Genomic DNA, 18577 nt, shown 5'->3' on the forward strand with positions numbered 1-18577 from the left:
GTACATATACATCTATATGTATACATATACATCTCTCTCTCTCTTTCTCTCTTTCTCTCTCTCTCTGAAAGTATCTGTCATTACAGTATCGAAATGTGATTGTTTCAGTTAGTAGAATAGTTTCATTTTTAAAGTGAAAGTATTTGACATGAGTGTTTTTGTTTCACTTTTGACACGTAATACTTAAATAGTGGAGGAGATATTATGTTGCCGTGGGCTCGAACTCTGCAAGAAGTTAAAATTTTTGTGACTAAAACACAACTGGAACCCTAAGTAAGGCATCTGTAAAATTTGAATGAAATTGGTTGCGTAGTTCTCGAGTTTTAGGGATTCACACAGACAGACAGAGAGACAGACAGACAGACAGACACACATTCTCATTTTTATATATATATATATATATATATATATATATATATATATATATATATATATATATATATATATATAAGTAAATGTACGGATAAGCCAGGTAGACGGATCAATATATAAAGTACTAGCAGAAATACCCGGCTTTGCCCGGGTTAAAGAGAATAATGAAATCTAAAAACGCCGTCTAGACTATGCAACCCTCAACTGTTAGTAGCTACGATACCATATTTCTATATTAATAACTCTCCAATCCATGCCAGCATGGAACATAGACTTTAAGTGGAATGCCAGTCTCTCATCTAGGAGGGCCTTGAAATCAATGTTACCAACTGGGGGCTATGTGTGTCGTAGTGATAATAAAAAGACCAAAAGGAGGTCTGCAACGAAATAATTTTACTAAACACTTTGCAAGTGAATCAGTGGAGGCAAAGATGCGTCTCATTTACTTGACAATTTATGCACCACATTGCAGAAATCACAATGTAAGTATATCTGAAAGGGTAGTTTTACACTGTTGTACCGTTGAATTACAAATAATGCTCATCTGTTATGTTCGGGTTAAAATTTCATCAACATCAAAAATATATGAATTTTCATGGGAGTTATGGCCGTTATACATAGAATATAATTTCCAAATTTCATAAAGATCCGTTCAGTACTTTTGACATAGTTTTGGATAAGAAAACAAATGACTAATGTGTGTGTTTGTGTGCATGTGTTTGTGTGTGATGGGTGTATATATGTATAGATATCTGTATGCATGTATATATATGTATATATGTGTACATATTACATGTACATCTATATATATATATATACATCTACACATGTGTATACATATACATGTATGCATATAGATCTATATCTATATCTATATATATCTATGCATATACGTGTACATATACATGTATATGTATACATATACATCTCTTTCTCTCTCTTTCTCTCTTTCTCTCTCTTTCTCTCTTTCTCTCTCTCTGAAAGTATGTCATTACAGTATCGAAATGTGATTGTTTCAGTTAGTGGAATAACGTGTACATATACATCTATATGTATACATATACATCTATATGTATACATATACATCTCTCTCTCTCTATCTCTCTTTCTCTCTTTCTCTCTCTCTCTCTTTCTCTCTTTCTCTCTCTCTCTTTCTCTCTTTCTCTATCTCTCTTTCTCCCTTTCTCTCTCTCTTTGAAAGTATCTGTCATTACAGTATCGAAATGTGATTGTTTCAGTTAGTAGAATAGTTTCATTTTTAAAGTGAAAGTATTTGACCTGAGTGTTTTTGTTTCACTTTTGACACATAATACTTAAATAGTGGAGGAGATATTATGTTGCCGTGGGCTCGAACTCTGCAAGAAGTTAAGATTTTTTTTGACTAAAACACAACTGGAACCCTAAGTAAGGCATCTGTAAAATTTGAATGAAATTGGTTGCGTAGTTCTCGAGTTTTAGGGATTCACACAGACAGATAGACAGACAGACAGACACACATTCTCATTTATATATATATATATATATATATATATATGTGTGTGTGTGTATATAAGCATACATATATGCATATATATGTGTGTGTGTTTGTGTGTCTGTATTTGTACCCCCACCATCACTTGACTTCCGATGTTGCTGTGTTTACGTCTCCATAACTTAGCCGTTTGCAAAACACCGATAAAATATGTACTATGCTTACAAAAAATAAATCCTGTTGTCAATTTCTTCAACTTAATGTGGTTCTCCAGCATAGCCGCAGTCACATGGCTGATGCATGCAAAACAATAAAAAACTATGCCATTTTAACCCCGAGCAACGCCGGGTATCTATGCTAGTATATTTAAATATAATATAAATAAAGTATACATATATATATATATATATATATATATATATATATATATATATATATATATATATATATATATATATATATATGTATGTATATATATATATGCATATATACACACATATATGTACATACATATAGGCGTAGGAGTGGCTGTGTGGTATGTAGCTTGCTTACCAACCACATGGTCCCGGGTTCAGTCCCACTGCGTGGCATCTTGGGCAAGTGTCTTCTACTATAGCCTTGGGCCGACCAAAGCCTGGTGAGTGGATTTGGTAGACGGAAACTGAAAGAAGCCTGTCGTATATATGTATATATATATATATATGTATGTGTGTATGTGTTTGTATGTCTGTGTTTGTCCCCCCAACATCGCTTGACAACCGATGCTGGTGTGTTTATGTCCCCGTAACTTAGCGGTTCGGCAAAAGAGACCGATAGAATAAGTACAAGGCTTCCAAAGAATAAGTCCTGGGGTCGATTTGCTCGACTAAAGGCGGTGCTCCAGCATGGCCACAGTCAAAAGACTGAAACAAGTAACAGAGTAAAAGAGTATATATACATATATGGGTACAGTACGTCACAAAAAGTAAACAACATGAAATATGAAGGCAAACCAGGGTAAGCGAACAACGAGAGAAACAAATGGAAAACCAAACAAGGAACATAAAGAATAGCTCTTCTTCAGTTGTCGGCTGTTCATCTACTCCATATTTCGAACAATTAATAATATGAGGCTTCGAAAAACAGTTGCTCCCGCGACCCAACATGAAATTTGGGATTTGCGGAGGGTCAAAGATGGTAACAAAATCAGACACACAACAAACCAAGCGAAAACGATGAGGGATGGCTAGAAGAATATTGAGCTTTACAGACATGAGTTGGTTTCTTCTCAGTACATACCATTTTTATTGCATCACAGTTCATGCATCACAGTTCTGATAGTTTGCCCAATACCTGAAATTCTTTGGGAATGGCCCTCATCGATTTTCTAAGATTGTCGTCGATAATGTTTTGAACCCGTTAAATGATTTGTGGTGTCCTCATAGTTTTCTCTTTTAAATACAGTTGAAACTCTCCCGATTGGGGGGCTTTAAACTCCATCCAAAGTTTGTGTACGAAAGATCTCGCAAAACATTTAGAAAGCGGACATTTAAATTGTTGTGTTACGCATATATGTGGAGGCGCGTGGCTTAGTGGTTAGGGTGTCAGCACCATGATCGTAAGATTGTGGTTTCGATTCCTGGACCGGGCAATGCGTTGTTCTTGAGCAAAACACTTCATTTCACGTTGCTCCACTCCACTCAGCTGGCAAAAATAAGTAACGCTGCGATGGACTGGCGTCCCATCCAGTTGGGAACACATACGCCATTGAAACCGGGAAACTGGGCCCATGAGCCTGGCTGGGCTTTAAAAGGGCGCATTTGTGGAAGCGCAATGGCCCAGTGGTTAGTTAGGGCAGTGGACTCGCGGTCGGAGGATCACGGTTTCGATTTCCAGACCGGGCGTTGTGTGTGTTTATTGAGCTCCACGAGGCTCCGGCAGGGAGTGGTGGCGACCCCTGTTGTACACTTTCGCCGCAAATTTCTCTCACTCTTTCTTCCTGTTTCTTGAGTAAAGCTGCGATGGACTGGCGTCCCGTTCAGCTGGGGTGGGGAGGACACTTACGCCATAGAAACCGGGAAACCGGGCCCATGAGCCTGGCTAGGCTTTAAAAGGGCGCAAAGGCAAAGGAGATTACGCATATATAATGGCAATGACTGCATGGCTTTTTATTCCTTGTATAAGCATTTTATCAAACATCAGTAGCTAAAAGAAATAAAATCTTTATGCTAATAATTAAGTGTCCACAAATACTCCTCCTCCCTCCTCCCTCCCTTCCCCTCCCCTCCTCCTCCTCCTCCTCCTCCTCCTCAGAAGAAGAAGAAGAAGAAACTTCCTGTGAGCGATGGGAGGTGGCTGCAGATTTACTGGGGTGCCAAGGATTTTTTCCAAACCCAGTTACGAAAAAAAAAAAAAGAAAAAACGGACATTTTTAATGTGGTATGAAAGAAAGTTATGAATCTAGTCGAGTTAAAGGTTCCGCATAAAAATATGATGGACGCTGCTCGGGCATTAGACGTTATGAAATATACATTATGATGTATATATTTATCTTGATGTAAAAATATGTCTCTATATATTTATGTGTATGTATGTATTGTAGGTTTGTGTATGTATGTATGTATGTATGTATGTATATGTATGTATGTGTGTACGTGTATATATATGTATGTATATATATATATATATATATATATATATATATATATATATATATATATATATATATATATATATATATATATATATATGGGAGAATTCACGAAAAAACAACAGACTAAGACAGATGGTGTAAACAACAAATGGATGTATTAGTATAACGTTCGGGAACAGAGAAAGTCTTTAACGTTTCGAGCCTACGCTCTTCAACAGAAAGGAACACAGAAAGAAACAAGGAGAGAAAAAAATATAAGTGTAGTGGTCAGCGATCTATCATGGCGAATGCCGGACAGAAGGATCACACAGGAGAGTTAAGAAGAAGGGGAGATAACAAAGAAGCATTGATCCCAAAAAGAAGGTGCGTGTGTGCGAGAGAATGCTGGTGATCTTAACGTATGCATGTGTGTATGTAGGTGTGAGTGTGTGTAAATGTGTGAGTTAGGCTGAGGGTGGGGGTAGAGGTAGGGGTATGTGGGTAGGCAGAAGTTGGGGTGTGTGGGATGGGGTGTGAGGGATGGGGTGTGAGGGATGGGGTGTGAGGGATGGGGTGTGAGGGATGGGGTGTGAGGGATGGGGTGTGAGGGATGGGGTGTGAGGGATGGGGTGTGAGGGATGGGGTGTGAGGGATGGGGTGTGAGGGATGGGGTGTGAGGGATGGGGTGTGAGGAATGGGGTGGGATGGGAAGGAATGGGAAGGTGTGGTAGGAGTGTGTAGGGGTTGGATCGGCTTATGAGGGAGGGTTGACGATGAATGGGGAAGGGGAAGATGGGTTTGAGAAGTGGAAGATGAGTATGGGAGGAGGGAGAAAGAGAGTAAGAGAGAAGAGAGAAAGAGTGGGGGTGAAGAGAAGTAGAGAAGTAGGAGTCGGAGCAGGAGTGGAGAGGTGGGTAGGACGAAGTAGGAGGGAGAGGGAGGGGAAGAGGCAAGGGGAGAGGGTTAGATGAAGAGGGGAGGAGAGTTGAGCCCATGTGGCGCAAAGCAGTGAAGAGAAGATTAATCCTTGTTCACGGCGCAAACGAGAGTCCTGATGGCCTCTGTATATATATATATATATATATATATATATATATATATATATATATATATATATATATATATATATATATATATATATATATATATATATATATATATATATATATATGTATATATATATATATATATATATATATATATATATATATATATATATGTGTGTGTGTGTATGTATATGTGTATATATATGTGGGCATGTATTTGCGTACATATTTACTTGTATGTCTGTATGCGTGTCTATATGCGTGTGTATTTGTATGTATGATTGTATTTAAGTAGATATACATGTAATTTTATGTGTGCGTTTTTATAGGTGTACGTTTCGCAAGCTGAACGAGGTACCTAACTTTCGTTAGATACTTATTAGAACGCCATCATTCCACTCTCTCTACCTCTATCTATTTTTCTCATTCTCTCTCTAATTTTCTTTTTCTTTTATTTCTTTTTCTTCCTTTCTCCCACCCACTTGTTATTCTCTGATTTTTTCCTTTTCTTTCTTTCGCCTGTAACAACTAACTTGTATAAGCACGCACCAGAAGATTTTGTGCGCGTGCGTGTGTGTGCGTGCATACATTTATATGCATTTGTATATATATTTATGTTTTGCCTATATATGTCCGTATATGTATGTAGCCATGTACCTACGTCTGTATGTTTAGTGTATATACGTATATTATAGATTGTTTGGTATGTGTATATATTACTAAATGTATATGTAATTTAGCGTGAAAAAATTTTAAACAGGGTACTCAGGCCTTTTCCCTTCTTTATAAGCTATTTCTGATTTAATGCTTTCTTCGATATTCATAATAATATGATTTTAAACAGCGATTTGTTATTTCATGCAACCGGTTATTGAAAAGACCGTTAGTTGAAAGGACCAATAAAACAAAACCATTTTCAAATGTGTATCCATCAAAGTAATTGTATTTCTGCATATAGTTTTATCTTGCTTCATTCTAAACAAAACTGTCCGACGAATGGGAACGTGAAACTCTGAATAACAGCTTCTGTGATATTTTTGCTGCTTTTTTATAAAGCATATTACTCTATCTCTGGTATTCGAGTACTATTTTTTCCACCTTGTTTCGCACTTATGTGCTTACTCTGGTATATATATTTATACGCGCGCATGCACACACACACACATCATACATATAAATATGTAATATAGAGTGCAATGATTATTCATTAATTGACATAGAAATTTAAGTTCCTGGATATAAGTTTTTATGCTTGCATTATTCAATAAATATGTATACATATATGCATATATACATGTATATGTGTATGAATATAGGTATATGTGTGTGCATGTCTGTGTGTGATGTGTTCAGTGCTTATATACAAATGTGTATTTAAAACGTTTTAGAAAACTTACCCAGCAAAAGAAGGCGGAACATCGCAAGTGTTCAATGGAATTCTGAAATATAGAGTTTCTAGACTTTAGTTAGTGGTCATAATATTTCTATTACTTTGCTTGGGTATATTTAAACATTTTGCCCATTATGATAGGTTTTGGCCCATTCAACTTCACCTTTATGAAAGTCTTTTTCTACGTGGTCAATACACGAATTGTAAGGGTGTTAAATAACTGTATATGAGTTGTTTCACTTCAGCTCCACTCCGATGGTGCTCAATCCCATTCTTATTCATGTTCTATTCACTATGATATTCCAGTTACCAAATCTTTCTGCAGATTTAAGTATTGTACCGTCAACGTACATTTTAATGAAACATGGTATTTTAAAAAAATGTATTTTTCTCATTCTTTTCTAATTTATTTACAGTTTGACATTATCAAAAGGCCAGTGATTTTTGAAGGACATTAGCAGTACCTTGCACTAAGTTTAGTCAAATAGTTATAATAGGGAACTTGAACAGGTGGGGATATTCTAATTTTGTTTTACAAAACGTAAAGTTAGAATTAGGATGACCTTTATCAAGTTTTGATAAATTCGTGACAGTGCATATTTCATATATTTGTAATAGTATTTGATATAGATTCTTAATCATGTCTGTTGTGTACTTCAAAGGAGAGATAAGCTCATAGCAAACCAAATCTCGTAGGTAACCTCAATTCTAGATTCTAGTTACGCTGTTACGACTGATGCCAACAATGTACTTGAATTTTACATTATTTTAAACAATGCATAAACTTATTTAGAGTCTGACAGAAAAAGATGTTTTGGTAAGACGTCGCGCACTTCATTCGTTTACGTAATCCTAACTTGCAGGGTTCACTTTTTGAATTTGTGGATTACTGGAGGCCATGCAAAAACTGAAAAAACAAAACAAAAAAACAACAACAACAAAAACAAACAAAGAAACAAAAACAACAAAAACAAACAAAGAAACAAAAACAACAACAAAAACAAACAAAGAAACAAAAACAACAACAACAAAAAAAACAAATACCAAAAACACTAACACAATGCTTTTTAAAATCACTCTTTCTTAAATAAGCACAGGGCCAGAAATATTGTAGGAAAAGTTTATATCCATGTATATTACTAGGTCTCAGTTATCTGGGATTTACAAACTTATTCGTACACGAACACGTTCACATAAGCAAACGTACAATTATAATATGATATAAAAATATCTATATAGGTGTAGGCGTGTTTGTGTGGTAAGAAATATGCTTCCCAACCAATCGGTTCCGGGTTTAGTCCCACTGCATGTGGGCAAGTGTCTTCTATTATAGCTTCCGGAAGACTAAAGTTTTGCTAGTGGAAATTGAGAGAAGCTCGTTGTATATATATGTCACATGACCGACCGGACTATCAGACGTTGTTACACATCGCATTTCGGTTTTCATGATAATTGTTTGCGACTGCCACCCATGGCATTCAACGCCGCTGCGTTTTGGCGTCTCGTTTCAAGCTAAGTTGAAAGGTCACCTGCAATATGGGTTTCAGCCATAAACCAGCATGTCTTGGCATATTTATACTTACATCACCGAAATAAATTTTTAGAATTTACTCTATAAAAATGACAGTTGAAAAAATCACGTTTTTCTTTTTTACGGTTCATTGTATTTCGTCAATTCACTGCCTTTAACCAATAATGATAATAATAATAATGATAATCCTTTGTACTACAGGCATTAGGCCAGATGTTAGGGTGAGGAGAGTAGTCAGTTACATTGACCGCAGTACTCAGATGGTACTTATTTCATCGACTCCGAAAGGATGAAAGGCAAAGTCGACCTCGATGGAATTTGAACACAGAACATGGAGACTGAAGAAATGCCACTAAACATTTCACCCGGCGTGCTAACAATTCTGTCAGCTCACTGCCTTAATAATAATAATAATAATAATAATAATAATAATAATAATAATAATAATAATAATAATAATAATAATAGTTAAGACGAAGGGTGCGATTCGATTGTAATAGATATTTTATTGGATGAACGATATTTCGAAAGTAAGCCTGTCTTTGTCGAGTTCAAAATAAGAAGTGATAAAAATTCAAAATTATAGAAATTTAAACTTAAAGTATGAATGAGAGAAACCAGCGTCCACAAATTGATGAAATGATGTCATCAGTTTTAAAGTTTCAATTCTATAACAAGCGAACAGTAAAAGAGAAAAAAGACAGAAAGAGAGACAGAAAGAAAGAGGAAAGAAAAAAGAAAAGGAGAAAAAGAAGTATATTTAATCAAAGAGTTTAGTATAAATTTGATGATATTCTCCTGTCATTCTATTCACTGCTCCAGGGCGTGCTGTTAATAACTCGCAAACATATTTCTCCCCGTGCATTTTGAGAAGTGAAAGTGAAACAGATTCAGAATACTTTCTGAGAAGATGCACTTCCAAATTCTTTTTTTTTAAATTGCAGCCGTTGACGTCATATCTGCTCATCAAATCTTCTGTTTAATTGTTCTGTTGCACAACCAACATAAATCAGGTTGTATTTCGTTCATTCTGCTGCTCACACCAAATGGGAATCTCTACATGTTCTACCTTCTGTGTAAACATTTCTGTTATGATTCCTGATGGTATCCACTTGTCTCATGTTGTTGCATAATGAACAAGGCTTACCTCTCCTGCGTCTGTTTTTCAAGGTACAGCGTGCAGATACTACAATGTTCGTTTTCGTGGAGTCGGAAATAGAGGTCAATAATTCTCTTATATTCTTATTGTGTCTAAAGGTTACAATAGGCGGCTGAGAAAATATCTGTTTGAAACGAGAATATTTTTCCGCCAAATGCTGGAAACTTTCATGCAACACTTTAGAAAAACCAACGAAATTTCGGTGCCAGTTAATCACGATAGGAATTCTATTATCTATTGTATTGTGTTAGATCCAAAGAAAAGTAGATACATAGATACATAGACACATTATTAAATCAAAGACAAATAACTACAGCGAATATTGGGTATCACTTTCACTTTTCATTATCACACGAGGATAAAATTAACGCGCAAGTGGGTGAGTACTCCACAGACATGCATACCATTAACGTAGTTCTCAGGGAGATTCAACCTCACACAGAATATGACAAGGCTGGCCCCTTTGAATTACAGCTACAACTCATTTTGGTCAGTTGTATGAACTGGAGCACGATAAGCCTTCAAGTGGTTGGAAGAAAATGAAAAAGATCCTAATTAGTGGCAAAATCTTTTTAATCGTTAGGTTCACTATGGGTGTTAATTCCGGTCCTAACAGCAGCTTTCGTGGGTCTCACAAATCGAAAGGCCCAAGCCCCCAGATAAACACCGATGCGTAGGCTGTTGTTAACAAACTGAGCGTAAGTCGAGGGTGATGGCACTACACGACGGAATAGCAATTATTTCCTCTTAGCTTTCACTGCTTATACTAAACACATGAAATATTTGCCTTACAATATGAAACAGCTCCTTTTCTTTCACTCTTTTTAGAAACTGAAGCTCCATTGGTAACGATGACGAAGTTCCTGTTTATTTGATCAATGGAACAGTGTGCTGGTGAAATTAACGGCAAGTGACTGAGTACTCCACAAACATGCATACCATTAACGTAGTTCTCAGGGAGATTCAGCCTCACACAGAATGTCACAAGGCTGGACCCTTTCAATTACAGCTACAACTCATTTCTGCCAGCTGAGTGGACTGCAGCAAAGTGAAGTAGAGTGCCTTGCTCACTGGAAATCGTACTCATGATCTTAATCTTACTATCGTGGGACGAATACCTTTAACCACTGAGCCACGCACCTTCACTCTCTTAACCACAGAGAAAAGGAGTGAAGCGACAGAAACAGGGAAGGAAAGCCCCAGTAATTTAAAATGGCAATTAGACTGAAATACGATCGATCTTTTCTAGCATCTTTACTTTTGACAATAAAGAAGAGAGAAGGAAATTTAGTAATGAATAGAGGGTAAGTCTTTCAGGTGTTTAGGTTTTCATTCCGAGAGTTCTAGAAGGATCGAGCGCTAGTTCTCTCTTCTTTTCCCTAACCCCGGTACTAATTCGCCTTGTTTGATAGTTCTTCATGTCTTTTAGTTGGGGGGAAAGATCATGTGTTTTTTCTTGAGGTACGTTTAACGTTTTCTCTACAAACTACAAACAAGCCCACTTCTCATCTCCCCTTTTTTTTTTCATGCAGAAACTAATGCAAGTTTCGAACGGGGTACAGCTGAGAAAACAGCCCAGGAAAATGGGTAATATCCCTACAAAATGGGTTGGGGAGGAAAGTTGCCAACAAGTGGCTACACGAAATTCTACTCTATACTATAGCCACGGGCCGACCAAAGCCTTTTGAGTGGATTTCGTACATGGAAATTGAAAGAAGACGTTCGTATATATGTATGTATGTATGCGTGTGTGTGTGTGTGTGTGTGTGTGTGTGTGTGTGTGTGCGCGCGTGTGCGTTTGTGTCTCGCTTTGTCCCCTCATCGCTTGACAACCAATGTTGGTGTATTTGCATCCCCGTAACTTAGAGGTTCGGCAGGAGATTGTTATAAAATAAGCACTAGGCTAACAGGGTATAAGCGTAGGGGTCGATTTCTTCGACTAAAGGGTTGTGCTCCAGCATGGCCACCGTCAAATGACTGAAACAAGTAAAACAAAAGAATACCGGAAGAAGATTCCGTTTCACTAAACCAAGAAGGTTCTTTGAATATGTACGATATATCTTAAGGTTAAATAGTAATTCTGTTTACGTTTGCGTAACTGAGATATTTCGGTTGAATTATATAGTTATAGATTTTACTCTTATTTCTAAAAGTATCACAATATAGGAACATTTCTCATGGCACCAGCACAAAATCTACAGATGCTTACGTTTTTAATGCTTTCCGTGAAGTTTTCACAGGTCCAACTTATATAATAATAATAATAATAATAATAATAATAGTCCTTTCCACTATTGGCACAAGGCTTGAAATTTTTGGGGAGGGGACTCGTCGATTACATCGACCCCAGTATTTCACTGGTACTTAATTTATCGACCCCAACAGGATGAAAGGCAAAGTCGACCTCGACGGAATTTGAACCCAGAAGGCAGTGACGGGTGAAATACCGCTAAATATTTCGTCCAATGTGCTAACAATTCTCCCAGCTCGCCGCCTTAACAACAATAATAATAATCCTTTCTACTATAGGCACAACACCTGAAATTTGGGGGAGGGGTTTAGTCGATAACATCGACCCAGTGTTTCACTGGTACTTAATTAATCGACCCCGAAAGGATGAAAGGGAAAGTCGATCTCGGCGGCATTTGAACTCAGAACGTAGCAACGGGGGTGAACAACAACAATAATAATAACAATAATATGTGGTACTATAATAATAAGTCCAAACTTACTTACATAAGATGAGTTCCTGAACAGAAAACAAAGTAAAGGTGTTTATTATATTTCAATATTTTGTGGCAGTTATAATCAAATTTCGTACTACTTTGCTTTAACAGATGACAATCAGAGGATAAATTCTCATTAAAGAAATCTCTCTGTGCTACACGTATACGCTTCATTTTATCGCATTGATAAGAACCGTCATTATATATGTGTATATGCTGAGGTGCTAACATTTCCTGTGTCTGTATATTTATACAAATGTGTGTGTGTGTGTGTGTGTTTGAGTGTGTGTGCATGTGTAGAGGTAAGATCCAAGGATCAAGGTGTAGGAAGTAAGTAAGCTTCGAGCAGTCCGTAGAAGGTATTAAAAACAACTTTCAGGAATAATAGTGGTTTATTGACGAAGAAAATGGTTAATTTTTTCTCATATTGAAGTTTGATAAGCTGAAAAAGCTATTTTGTAGTTGATGATTAGCAACTGGGGTTGCTGCGTATGCGAATAAAAATCTAAACTAAGGGAATGGTGTAGATAAAATCCAGGTTACATATGTTTCATAGCTAGTAGAACCGCGGAAGCAATAATTATCGAAAACGAAGGGTATTCCACTCGCTACTCACCTGGCCAAAGATACCTTAGTTAATTGAATGTTACAGTGTCGTCATGGGATTGCATGTAAACTTGCAGGAGATTTGATCGGAAATGCACGGAAAGCACCGAGTGAGAAGAAATAATATATGGGAGTGGGTGAATGTCTAGATTTGTGAAGGAAAAGAACAAGAATAGTAGGGGCACACCAGGCTTACAGGTACCGGATTAGCACATTAGTTAAGAGAGCATTGACGGGCACCATCGTCAACAATAAATGGTGGTATGCCCTAAAGAAAGCAATTAAAGCAGAATCAGTTAGGTACAGTAAGGCCCTAGCATTAGACCGAAATAGAATAGAGGGAGACCTAGTTAAGAAATTAGAAGAGGCACTTAGAACTGGCATCGTGTCCAACGTACTAGCGGCTAGGTTGGCCCTCGACCAATACTTCAACGCCAAACATGAAGGATGCGTTGTCAGAGCTAGGATGTGCTCTGAAGAACGAAGGAGTTGGAGCCGCCCGAGAAGCCCGAGTGGCGGAGGCGCAACGAGGCAACAAAGACACCGTTAGGTATCTGACAGATGAGCAGGGGCTTGAATTACGCGAGCCCGAAAGGATGTGTGAGGCCTTTCAACAACACTTTGCCCGACTGTTCGGGACAACTGGTGGGTCAGAACGCAGAGTGGATTTTAGTGCCTAGCTGCATGGCCTTCCACGACTCTCGGCAAGAGAGGCGGAGTGTTGTGAAAGACCCATCACAGCCACGGACGTACGGGATGCGATGGCAGGCTGCGCGGAAAACAAGTCGCCAGGCTTGGATGGTCTGCCCTACGAACTTTATTGTTATATGTCAGACTTGTTTGGAGGCGTCTTGACAGCGGTCTACTGCAACTGGCAGCAAAACGGGAGTATTCCTGTTTCTGTGAAGCGAGGAGCGGTGGCATTGCTAAAGAAAGATCCAGATAACTTCAGGCCCGTCACTCTGCTCAACGCAGATTTGAAGATTTTGGCCAAGGTGTTAGTCGAGTGGTTGGGGCTTGTCATCGAGAAACTGGTCGACAAGGCGCAAACGTGCGCCGTGCCGGGCAGGAGTATCCATGACAACCTCTATCTGATGCGCTACATCATACTCAGGGTAGTTAAGGAACCTGGTATGAGTGGGGCGCTGATAAATTTGTATCAATCAAAAGCTTTCGATAGGGTAGACCATTACTACTTGGAGGTTGTCCTTAGAGCAGCTGGTTTCTGTCCCGTCTTCCGCAGTTGAATCGCTGCCTTATACAGCGGCATCCGCTCGGTAGTTCGCGTAAATGGTCATCTATCCAGACCATTTAACATCACGCGTTCGGTCTGTCAAGGATTCCCCCTTCTCGTCGCTTCTGTACGTATTGACTCTAGAGCCACTACTGCGGAAGCTGGTGTCGCTGAGGGGCATCCTGCGAGAACTGGGATGCAGGAAGTGCTTGTCTGCATAGCGGACGACTTCCCCGTGATAGTGTTGAGCCACAGGCATATCGACCTGGTCGGTGAGACACTAAAAGAATACGAAGCGGTAACGGGAGCGAAAATTAACCGGGAAAAGTCAGTGGGCTTGCGGCTCGGCATCTGGAGAAGCAAGCCCATGCCATCCAACAGCGTCTCCATAGCGGGACGTTGGCCCGACGGACCGGTTAAATTTGTCGGAGTCTGGTTCGGTCCGAACCTTCAAATGGAGAAGTACTGGGACGAGATAACGAGTAGGGTGGCCACTCTTACACAGCAATAGGCCGAGAGGAAGCTATCCCTAAAGGTCGGGCGGAGGTGGCGAACGCGTACATCGCATCCGTCATCGATTACCGTCTGACCGTCGTGCCTTGTCCCGACCCTACCATCACCAAACTGGAACGCATACTCTTCCTTTTTTTGTGGAAGGGAAGCATTCCGATGGTTAGGCGATCCATTTGCCATCAACACCCGTTAAATGGAAGGCTGGGCATGCCGTGGTTGATGATGCTAAGACATGTGCTGAGACTGCGACATCTCCAGCGCTTCATAGACGACGGTGAACAGGTGTGGTCACCGTTTGTGTGGCGCACTTTCATGCAGCTCGTCTCTTTGGCAGTCGTGGATCAAACAGAGTCGAAGTCTAGGCGAATGGCACCGCTTTGAACATGATCCTGTAGGTTGAAAAGAGAGGCTAATGAAGCTGTCTATCTATCTATCTATCTATCTATCTATCTATCTATCTATCTATCTATCTATCTATCTATCTATCTATCTATCTATGGTAATTAGTACGGGATTCCACCAAACGTTTACCGGTTTGCTCACAGTTAAGTATTCAAAATAGGTTATTCAAGAGTTAATATATAAATCCAGTAATAATTCCCATAAGATAAGAATTTGGAGACGTATTTCGTTGGATAATTCTAAATATATACCTTTAACAATATAGGTTTCCTGGAGTATTTTATATAAATAATAATGATGATGATGATGATGTTGATGATGATGATGATGATGATGATGATGATAATGATAATAATAATAATAATAATAATAATAATAATAATAATAATAATAATAATAATGGTCCTTTCTTTATTAGCCACAAGGGCCAACAAAATAAGATTGACATTACAAAACATGAAGGACAAAGTGAGGTTACATAAAGTGTCATGTGAAAAGTCAATAACAATGAAAAATATAACAAAGAAACAACACTGGGCTATTCATGAAGACGCCACGAAAAATCCACAGGCGTCACGACCACTAGGGCAACAGCCCTCTCTCAATCTTTCTCTCTCTCTCTCTCTCTCTCTCTCTCTCCCTCTCTCTCTCAGCCATGGAAACTCAAAAGCGCATGCTCAAAGTGGGCCCATTGACATGAACCATCTACATTACATTAACCCACCCTTTTAAAAAATTGATGGACGTCAGCACTTCTCTTTCAACCCTCACTATTCTTTTCAGATGGTATCTGATAAAGTTGATGAGGAGTAGGCCAAAGAGGAAAGTATTTGCCTTGAGCCCTTTCAGTTTAAAACACCACTCAAGATCTTTCGCTACAGCCACGAGACAAATTAAAATTGTCTTCCCTTGCCTGTCACAGGAAGGTGGCGGGGCAATCTTCATGATGGAATCAGCCGACGAGTGCGTGCAGGAAGGCTTTGTCGCTCTGCGCACATCTCGGGCAGGTTCGACTGACGGCAGTTCTGTGCCTGTAGAGTTTATCTCGAACAGGCAAAGCTCTCCTGTAACACTGTCAGGCCAGAGATTTCTGGAAGTTACCCATAGGGCCCGGCCCGAAAATCCTCCGGAACAGACTGGTGAGTTGAAATTCATTGACGGCTAAAGTCTCCCCAAGAACGTCGTCGTTTCCTCTCACCACTAACCCTTTATACAGCACTATAGTAGAACTTCCACTAACCGCATTGCCCGACTGGCTGAGGAGTGTGAGCGCCTGGCGACACTCAAGGTGGATTAATTTTTGCTCCTGTTACTTCCACGTATTCTTTCACAGTATGCTGACCAGATCAATGTGCTTGTCGTCCGACACTATGACGCTGATGTAGACTGCGTATTCAGACACAACTCTCCCACATCCTAGTTCACCCGAGATGCCACTCAACGTCTCCGGTTTCCGAAGTAATGGCTTGGGGGTCAGTACATGCAGAAAGGACGATAGTGGGCACCCTTGACGGACCGAACGCATGATGCTGAATTATTCCGATAGGTGACCATTCACCCGGACTATCGAACAGATGCAACTGTGCATGGCAGCGATCCAATAGCAAAAACCGGACTGAAAATGGCCGACGTGAGAGCAGCCGACAGCTCTTGATGGTCAACCCTGTCAAAGGCTTTTGGTTGATCTAAATTGATCAGAACCCTACTCATGCCAGGTTTCTTAATTACGCTACCCACGATGTAGCGTGTGAGGGGGAGGTTGTTGTGGATGGATCTGTTTGGGACGGCGCATGTTTGTGCGTCTCCAACCAGTTTTTCGACGACGAGCAGCAATCTCTTCACTAACACTTTGGCCAAAATTTTCATGTCTGCATTAAGCAGAGTGATTGGCCTAAAATTATCTAATACTTCCTCTTTGTTGGGATCCTATCTCAGCTGTAGCACTGCTCTTCGGCTCACATATTTGGGAATTTTTTCATTCTGCTGCCAGTTGTAGTAGATATCTGCCAAGAGTCCTGCAAACAGGTCTAGCATACTAAAATAAAGCTCGTAGAACAGACCATCTGATCTCAGCGATTTGCTCCCCGTGCAGCCCATTATCTCGTCCCATATTTCCTCAGTTGTTATCGGCCTTTCGCAACACTCCGCATCTCTTGCTGAGAGTCGTGGCACGCCATCGAGGCCGGCAGTGAAACCCATCCTGCGATCTGCTCCACCGTTCGTCTCGAACAATTCGGTAAAGTGCTGCTGAAAAGCCGCACACATTTGCTCCGTCTCGTTCACCGTACGCCCAGTTTGGTTCACCAAAAATCGAATGATGTTTTTGTTGTCATTTTGCGCCTTAGCCACCCGGGCCCATCGGGCAGCTTTGGTTCCCTCTTGTCTCAGAGTACGTGCCTTATCTCTGACAATGCAACCTTCGTGCTTGGTGTTGAAGTGTTCATCGAGAGCCAAACACGCTGCCAGCACGTCAGTTGCAATGCCTTTCCAAAGCGCCTTTTCTAACTTTCTCACTAAATAACCCTCTAATCTATTTCTTTCTACAGCTAAAACTGCTGAATCTAACTGATTCTACTTTGATAACCTTTTTTAGGTTATACCACCATTTATTGTTGACGATTGCCCTCGTCAAAGCTTTCTGATCTAATTCTTTAATCTGGTCTCTGAAAGCTTGGCACGCTGGGAGTAACGTGTTCAGCTTCCAGTAGCTGGGGCCCTGTCTACTTATGCTGTCTAAGTCGACCTTACAGGTCACTAATTTGTGATCTGTGTAGTCGACTATTTGAAATTGTGGACAACTAATACTATTTCTATCTAAAGACCCGCAAAATACTCTACCTAGATAAGACCTGGATGTTCCGATACGGTTTGCCCATGTCCACATTGACACATTCGGGAAATCAAGTTGGTACCTGTCAGACAGTCGAAAGTATCTGTGCAGATTTGTGAGGCCTTTGAAATTCCCTTTCCTATCGGCTAGTCCCATAAATCCAGTTGTGCATCTAAGATGGCATTAAAATCATCCACTAACACCACTAAGGTAGGGACGTACTCAGGAAGACCTCCAGACACCTGAAGTATTCCGGCTGTGTTGGACCACCAGCTTACCTTATGGATCCAAGAAGACTGACCTTATTTTGAGATCTAGACCTTTCGGAAACAATACCGCAGTACCCCTACCACACATTGCCCGCCGATAGATCTCGTAGTCATCGAAAATAGGCATGAAAGCTGGTGGTTCGGTTAGTCTGGATTCAGTAATGGCTATTACATCTATTCCTCATAACCTGAGGTCGTTGAGTAGTTGACCTTGTTTCCAAGGGGAACCCAGGCCATCTGCCTTTATACAACCTATTTTGAGTATGACCATTTGAGTGGCTGGTAAGGAGAAAAATGAGAGGACTACTTACCGTTAACACTCTGGGGTGAGAGTGGGCAGATATACCGCTCCTTAAGTGTGGTGTGGCGGTCCCCATGACCAAAAATTTATAGAGGCTCCAAGACACTTTCGTGTTG

At 39.8% G+C, this 18577-nt stretch overlaps 1 protein-coding gene across 3 annotated transcripts in view; it reads right to left on the reverse strand.

Annotated features, from left to right (window-relative positions):
- LOC106881273 (transmembrane protease serine 2) overlaps positions 1-12478 on the reverse strand; it is a 47894-nt gene extending 35416 nt beyond the window's left edge. Inside the window, exons 1-2 of one of the 3 annotated variants that reach the window (XM_089338250.1) lie at positions 12313-12478; positions 6898-6939 (exon numbers count right to left, since the gene is read on the reverse strand). In XM_089338250.1, coding sequence (XP_089194376.1) covers positions 6898-6919 — 22 coding nt within the window. In that variant the 5' untranslated portion in view covers positions 6920-6939; positions 12313-12478. Of the gene's footprint in view, positions 1-6897; positions 6940-7053; positions 7401-12312 lie in introns of those variants that run through there. The other 2 variants (XM_014931599.3, XM_089338251.1) reach the window with 2 other exon arrangements.
- Positions 12479-18577: the final 6099 nt, after the last annotated feature.

Source organism: Octopus bimaculoides, chromosome 20, assembly GCF_046866305.1.
Source record: "Octopus bimaculoides isolate indiv1 chromosome 20, ASM4686630v1, whole genome shotgun sequence".
Taxonomy (NCBI): Eukaryota; Metazoa; Mollusca; class Cephalopoda; order Octopoda; family Octopodidae; genus Octopus; species Octopus bimaculoides.